Below are 7802 nucleotides of genomic sequence, written 5' to 3'. Positions count from 1 at the left end.
GGACACATCTCAGGGGATGGCAGGGATTCATTCCAGAAGGGGGGAGGGTGGTAAATGAGCCTGAAAATCTTGCCTCTTTACTACCCCTCCTCCCAAAGTCTGAGACAGGAGAGCCAAAGGTGCCTAGACCTGGGGAAGGGGGTGGTTGGGATTTGCTCAAATAGGCAACCTCAGGACCAAAAGCTGCCCTACCCTGTCCTGCCTTGGCCAGGTGAGGCCCCGTAACCTCCGTTCAGAACGGATCTCACTTCCGAGCCTCTGGGCAACTGAACAGCGTTTTGCTTGTGCTCTTCTCATTCCCGGGCAGTCCTCTGGCAACCCCTGCCTTGGTCCTGGCCAGACAGCCGGGGGACTGAGTCCTCAGTGGCCAGGTTGTGCTCCCAGTCTAAGCTCCTGGGGTGGAGCCCACCTAAGCTCCTAGGTCCTCAGGCCTACTAGCCTGCCCACCACCCCCAACAGTACCTGAGAGCAGACATGGGGCAGGTAATACTTGCTCAACTCTGGGGCTGTTGAAAAAGCCCGAGGTGCAAGAAGGCTGCACAGGGGCATGGCTGGGAGGGTTCCCAGGAGCGCCGCAGAAGCGCTGAGAAAAGCAGACCCACGCCAAGGAAGCAGGCAAGAGAGGCCATCCGGCCACTTGAAGCTGTGTTTATTGTTCTGTTTTCTCCAACCTCAGCTGATTGGAATATGAGGCCAGGGGCAGCTAGGCCCATTGCATGGTACCATGGGGCCAGCTGGAGTCATGTGTGTGGGGGGCCAGAGTCCATGAGATAGCCATCGGGAGGAAGACCCACAATTCAGGGGGCTTGGCACTCCCTCTTCTGCACCCTCCGTGCCAAAAGCCCCCGGTGGGATTCATAATGCGACAAGCGTGAGTGTGCAGGCCTCAAAGGGGGTAGCCACGGGGGTCGAGCAGCCGTTGGAAGCTCCATGGGAGCCTGGGCAGGCCTCCTGAGGCTGCCGGGCACCACGCCTTGCCCTGGAGAGAAGTCGGGATGCTGGGCCAGCTGAGATGGGTCCGACACCAACAGGACCTCCCCAGGCCACCTCTCCCTGAGCTGTCCGCTTTCCCACGGTCCCCACCCCCTGCTCCTGTCACCTCAGGGTCCGGTCTGCACAAGGTCCAGCTCTTCCAGAGGAACTGACCCAGTGAGGAAAGCCCAGCATCCCGGTACCTCCCCGGGAGGCTCTCCTGCCAAGAGCATCAGCACAGTGCTAGGGCTTCCGACCAGCCCCGAGAAAGGGAGGTGAGAGAAGCCTGTGGGGCGGGAGGCCTCAAGCACAGGAGGCCTATTCAGGCGTTGGGGTGGATGTCTGCCCGAAGCCCTGGGTCTGGATCTCTCTGTGCTGCCGTCCAGGACATGAGTGTGTATCCCAGAGGGACCTCCAGTCCGGGCTCAGTGGGGGCAACACCTGCAGACCTGGTGGGGAGAGGGAGAGAAGGTCCTGGAAAAAGGCTGGCTGTAAGTGGACAGGAAACCCCTTCTCTCCACCTTTTCAGCTTAGGCCATCGTGGGTCGGGGGCAGGAGGGGGCTGGCTGTGTGGCCCTGACAGCTGTCTAGATAGGCCCTGGAGAGGGAGACTCGGACCCCAGGGCCCCATCCTTGCTAAAGTGTTTTGTAGAGTCTATGCAGGGCCAGGGGAGGAAGCAAGGCCCAGCCAGAGACCTACCGTGATTAGGAGTACGCCAGGCCCTGAAGCCCCCGGGCTGAAGAGTGGAACTTGTCGGAATCCTCAAAAGGCTGGTCTGTGGTAGGCAAAGAGACAAACCATAAGCTACGTGTGGCCTGGGGACCTTATCTGCCTGTGTGCCTCTGGGCTGGGGACAGCACGCTGGGCATATGGCCCTTCCTGAGGGCAGAGCTACGGAGAGCCTGGCAGGTGCTCGGCCGCTCCTTGTCCTGGCCTGGCGGGCACTGCTGACAGTTAGGTGAGGCGCACCCCTCAGGCCTCTTAGGAGGTGCGACCCCAGGTCCTTCATGTCTCACTGCCTTAATAGAAAAAGATGACTCTGGGCTCCTCTTCCCAGCCCTGCTTCCACCGCAGGGCCTGTGCCAGGGTGAGGAAACAGAGGAGGTCAGCCTCTTGGAGTACGGACCCCTCCCGTGGCAGTGGCCTGTCTCCCTCCCAGACGTGCACGAAATTCATCACTTCCAGCATCCTCTCCCCCGCTGAAACCCCCGCCCCCACGTTTTCTCTCTGCTGGTGGGAGAAATCGGTGGCGCTCTGCTCCTCAAAACTCACATTTTAAACTCCAGACACACTTGGGTTAAGAAAAATTATACAAAACTTGGAAACAAGGCAAAAAAGGAAAAAAAAAAGCCCGTGTGCCCTTTGAAATCATCCTAGAGCATTATCTAATGAGCCCACCCTGAGTCATCTTATTCGGGGGGATGTGATCCCTGACTCACTCTATACTACTGGCTAGGGCCCAGGCTTTGTTAAGTTGAATGTTGACTTGAAGGAGATTGATAACTGACAAACAACAACCATTTCACTAATAGCATGTGGTAAGGGTGACATCGTCTCAATTCCACATCCATAAAAATGGGGGAGGGGGTGCTGGGCTAAACCTCATCTAAAGTCAGTCCCCTTCCATCCGCTGAGTGACCCAGTCCCTCACAGCGGTGCGTGCTACCCTCCAGTGGATGCTGGGAGGCCCAGGTCAAAGGCCTGCAGCCTGTGTGGGGTTTCTCCAGCTCTGAGTGTGGGGTCTTTGCTCTGGGCTCAACCAGGTGGGGATGGGGCCTTGGAGGGGTTCCTAGACCTTCTCCAACTGGGATTCGAGTCTTCTCCGTGGTCAAGTGGCCAACTGACAGTACTCAGAGTGGTGACGACACCAAGCGATGGGGCCCAGGGATGTGGGATCCAGATGGACCTCCTGGGTCCCCGGCAGAGCTCCCTGCTCTACACCCTCCAGGGATACCTGGCCAACCAGCACGAGGCTCTGGTGAGATGTGGACGGGGTGAGTGCCGGAAGCCTAGCTGCTCCACCAGGCCATAGCGGGGCAGCACGGGTCACCCACCTGCAAGTCCCTCTCCGTGGGCTCTCGGGCAGGCCTGGGGTGGGGAGCTGGGTGGGCGCAGCACGGGGGCGAAGGCGCTCCTCTGTTTGACAGCGGAGATCATGTTGACAGGCGAGAAGGAGAAGATGCTGGTGGTGGGGGCAGCGGCCGGGAGGGACATGGAGGAGGCAGCGGCCAGTGGGGGGCTAGAGGGCATGACTCGGGGGGGGGGGGGGGGGGGGCAGGCGTAGCAGGGAAGGTGGTGGGAGACACAACAGGGAGACAGCACCAGAGTGAGCAGCTCGGTTGGGGCCCTGGCACGGGTGGTGGGCCCCAGGTGGGCTGCTGACCCAGGCACCAGGCCCAGACCTCACTAGGGGGCTGCTGTGATGGTCCTGGGGAGACCAATACCAGGCAGGGGCTGGAGGCAGGCTAGGAGTCCCTGGGGTCCTGGGCCAGCATTTGTCTTTCAGGGAGGTTCTAAAGACCCTTCCCTGGGGCTGGAAATGACAGGGCCAGACTAGGTCAAAATCAAAGCAAAACCAGAACACTGAACAAAACCAAATACTGGGAGGTGTCCCCAAAGATGAAAGATGTGGAAGAGACGGAATAGAATAGGAATAGATCAGGATTCCTGCTGAAAGCCACTGGGATTCTGAGATGCTAAGGAACATTTGTGGGCCTTGGGGTACCAAAGTTAAGAGTCAAAGATCAGGGTTCATAGCAGAGCTGGAGCAAGAGGTCAGGGATGTTTGGAGGGGTACACACAGGTTCCTGTTATAAGGCCTCTCTGCCCAGGATCTCAACTCACACAAGTACCCTAACTTCCTCCACACATATGTTTCCCTTACCAACCCCACTCCCTTACCATCTGCCCCCACTGGGCACTTTGTTCTCTGCCAGCTTAATACAGGTCCTTGTCACCCCTAGTCGGGGCCTGGAGGCCTCCCTATATCTCCCTCCTCCGGCCAGTCAATTTTGAACAAAAACACAGAGATCCACATCCTTGCGTCTTCCTGTTCGAGACCTCCGGGCCATCCAGGGCTGTGCATTGCTCTCCTGGGAATGGCCAGGGAGCCTCTAGCACACAGGCTCTGGCTGCCCCTCCTTCCTGAAGCCTCCTATCCTGGGGGCTTCGGGCACCTCTGGATCCTCCTTTCTACATTTTCATCTAACCCGGGCTCCCTGCCTCTCTCTTCTGAATACCAATAAGGTTGTGATTTGAGTGTCATCCAAGCAGCCTGCATGGGGTGGGGGTGAAAGTCATGGGGTGGCTTCCTGAAAGAAACCAATAGCTTGAGAAGGCTGCCTTTGGCATCAGAGCACCCCCTCCCCCTTTGATAAAGTGATGCCTTCAACAGCTACCCCTGTTCCAAATGTCCTCAGCCTCATGGAGCACCATCTCCTTAAGACAGTGCTCACGGCTAGTTGATGAGGTCCATGGAGCTCCGTGGAGGGCTTGAGACGAATGCCAGAAAATGTACTGTATCTCCCAAGGCTGGGAGCTCACAGCCACATATTGTAGCTTGGGTAGTACTGGGATTTGTGGGTCAAACTGGGAGTTGCTGGTGGCCAAAGCAGAAGACCAAGGGGGAGGCCCAAGCAGACAGTCCCAGACCCTCTGGCTGGGGCAGTTCTGGATGTCATTTCAGGCATGTCCTGCCAAACTCAATGAGAATGACACAGGGAATGGGATGGGGACCTGGGTAAGACCTGTTCACGAGATGGGACTGACCCTTAGGCAAGTCCAGGGTGTTCCCAGCTGATGCTGGAAGCAGGGCTCAAGCTGCTCTAGAATTCTTGATCCTCTGGCTGAATGGGGAGATCCCAGATGGGGTGGCTTCTGCCCCCTGGGGCAATATGTTCCCCACTTCTGACTGGACTGTGTGTGTGTGTGTGTGTGTGTGTGTGTGTGTGTGTGTGTATGTGGTGGAGGAGTGGGGCTGGTAGTCCAGACCCTACCAGTTTAAAATTCAAGGGGCTCCCAGAGAGTCTTTAAGAATGCTGTCCCAGATCTGAAGGAAGTGGGAGAAGTGGAGCCTGCCCTGAGCAGAGGGCCAGGAGACACAGGGGTGTAGGTACTGACAGCAGAGGTTCATGGCTTATGTAAACATGGGCATATGGGGCTTTGGGTCCCAGATGCTGAGCCCAGGCCACCAGGAGAATCAGGCTCAAACCCACAGCCAGAAAGAGCAGTCCCTAGGATGTGAAATCACACACTCTTTCTAAGTCTGGGCACTTCATGCACAGTGGCTGCTTCAGATCAGGGAACAACCCCAGGCAGGGTGATACTGATCCCATTTTACAGAGAGGAAACTGAAGTTGAAAGAAATAAAGTGACTTGCTGAATGTCAGCCTGCTCCTGATTTGGACTTTCACACCCTGAATCCAGCTGTCTGACCACGCAGACTTCGCCTGCTCGCTCTTCCCGAGCTGATTGCAGGGAGCCCCATCTCTCCTCCGACCCGTTTTTTCAGACCCGTAGAAGCCCATTTGGACTGAGCCATTAGTTCCCCCGGCAGGGGGCGCTAGCCTCCTCCCAAAGTCCTGGCGTAAGATAGAAAAGTGGCGGTCCGCCAGGATTCAGCCAGTTGTCCCCCCGTAGGAGGAAGGGAGGGCTAGAAACGAGGCGTGCAGCTGAAATCCGCAAAGAGACTAAAGGCGCGAGAACTGCTCCGGCCCCAGGGCCCGGGGCGCCGCCGAGGGGTGGGGTCGAGGGGCGAGCGTCCAACGGCAGAGACAGGTCACACGCGGAGAGGGCTGGCCGGGCTCCGGAGGGCCAGGCCAGGGTCGACCGTGGTGAGACAGTCGCCGGAAGCCCCCCACCCACCCTGGGCTGGGAGGGGGCAGGGCTGAGCCCCATGCAGCTCCCCGGGCCGGGGACACTCACTGGCGAAGGGCGAGGTGGCCGTGGAGCCATTGAGGAAGCTAGGGGACCCGGGCACGCCGAGGCCGGCCACGCCCGGCGCCCCGTAGCCGCCGAGGCCGGCGCCGAGGCCGCTGCCGTAGCTGCTCTGCTGCGAGCCGGGGCTGGGCGCGAACCCGCGCGGGGACGCGCTGCCGCAGCTGCGCGCGTAGCCTGCGAGAGAGGGCGGTCAGGCGCGCAGCGCGCGCGGGCGCCGGTGGGGGGCGCTGCGCGCGGGGGGCGGCGGGACGCACCCGGCTCCGGGCCCGGCGTGGCGTCCCCGACCGCGATGGCCAGCGGGCTGCTGAAAGCGTTGATGCCCACGACGGCGGGGTGCGGGTGGCTCGGGGCCAGGGGTCCGAGCGGCGCGGGCGCGCGGGGGGCGCTGTACAGAGCCTCGGCCACGTCCGCCGCGCGCTTCAGGAGGAGCTCCTGCGAAGACAAGAGCGGGGCACGGCCGGGGCAGCCGCAGGCGCCGGGAGGGGGACAGCCCCGGGCCTGGCGGCGCGAGGAGGCGGGCGGAGGCGCCATACCTGGTTACTGCTGGGCACTCCGTACAGGGCCTCCGCCAAGTCGGCCGCCCGCTTCAACAGCACTTCCTGGGGGTTGGGGGAGGACACAGCGGGACGGAGGGCCAGCCCCTGGGGGCGGCCGAGGGGTCGGGCGTCTCCCCCCGCCCCCCCCCGCCCCCGGGCCACGGGTCACCCTCATCCCCGGTCCCTGCGCCCCTCTGGGTACCTTGGGCAGCCTCTCGGGATCTCCAGGGTGTCTGGGGATGGCTTTCTGTAGCCTCTGGAATCCGTAGTCGATGGTGGGCTCATTCAGGGCTGGGGAGAAGGGCGGCGTTTGGAGGACCCCCTCCCAGCGCCCCCCGCAGGGCCAAGCCCGCCAGCAACCAGTCGGGGAGCCTCGCTGCAGACCCCCTCCACCCAGCCCAGCCCAAAAGTCCGGGCACACGGGTCAGCGAGGTTCGGTTCGCGGAGTGTCCTCAGTTCCTTTCTTTGCTCCTTCATTCAACAAATATTTACTGAGCCGGGCCCTGTGCCAGGTGCTTGGCATTAACACACAAGCACTATACCATCCCATCTGTGATTCGAAAAAAGGCAACGGTATAGACTTATTAGCTTCTATATTCCTAGGGGCAGGACTGGAGGGAGAGTTTTCTGTCTGCATTACCAGAAGTAACATATCAATTACAAAAGTTAAAACTCCAACAGTCTCCATTTATCAGAGCTCAGGTGGACTCTCAGCAGCATCTGATCGTTAGAAGTTTGCGTGCGCCCCGGGGAAGGGACTGGCCCACATTCAGGGCTCTGCAGGCTAGGCGGCAGACTCCTGACTAGGCACCCCACGACCTCCTCCTCCAGCCTGGCCTGGACCAACTCACCAAGCCTCAAAGCCCTACCCACTTTCTTCATGTCCAACTCCAGGTTTAGTGAATTTCCTTCCGTTTTCCCCGACATATAAAGCACTCATTCCCAGGTCTTTGCATTTGCCATTCCTTCTCCAGCACTGCCTTTCCTTCCCCAGCTCTACCTCCCTAATCATCCAAGCAGTCTTAGCTTAGTCCAGTTAAGCCCACACTGCCTCCCCTCCACCTGTAACTTCACCCACCTCACACTTTGTTCCCAGCTACGGCCACCCCCACCCCCTTTCCCCTTAGACTGTGACTCCCTAGCAATAAGTTAGGATCACTACCAAGTGTCCAGAACAGTGCAGGGAAGGGCTAGGAGATTATCTTCGGAGAGGAGAACTGGAGAAGTGGGTGGCTGGGGCAGGGAGGAGGAGGAAGGTGGAGAAGGTCCTGGCCAGTGGTCAAATTAGAGCCGGGATGGGGGATTCTACATTCCTGTCTTGTGTTCACTTCTTGCCCTGGCTTCCTGCAAGGACT

General features: G+C 59.7%; 1 protein-coding gene across 2 annotated transcripts in view; it reads right to left on the bottom strand.

Moving 5' to 3' along the window:
* Positions 1–619: 619 nt before the first annotated feature.
* Positions 620–7802, bottom strand: part of EBF4 (EBF family member 4) — a 57778-nt gene continuing 50595 nt past the window's right edge. The window contains exons 12-18 of one of the 2 annotated variants that reach the window (XM_025876608.2): positions 6650–6738; positions 6445–6510; positions 6166–6343; positions 5897–6085; positions 3028–3225; positions 1673–1748; positions 620–1421 (exon numbers count right to left, since the gene is read on the bottom strand). In XM_025876608.2, the coding sequence (XP_025732393.2) occupies positions 1678–1748; positions 3028–3225; positions 5897–6085; positions 6166–6343; positions 6445–6510; positions 6650–6738 (791 nt within the window). In that variant the 3' untranslated portion in view covers positions 620–1421; positions 1673–1677. The remainder of the gene's footprint in view (positions 1422–1672; positions 1749–3027; positions 3226–5896; positions 6086–6165; positions 6344–6444; positions 6511–6649; positions 6739–7802) is intronic. The other variant, XM_073878474.1, reaches the window with a different exon arrangement.

Source organism: Callorhinus ursinus, unplaced genomic scaffold (genome assembly GCF_003265705.2).
Source record: "Callorhinus ursinus isolate GAN/ISIS: 27379988/994484 unplaced genomic scaffold, GSC_fseal_2.0 scaffold29, whole genome shotgun sequence".
Taxonomy (NCBI): domain Eukaryota; kingdom Metazoa; phylum Chordata; class Mammalia; order Carnivora; family Otariidae; genus Callorhinus; species Callorhinus ursinus.
This window is presented reverse-complemented; position numbering and strand designations above follow the sequence as displayed.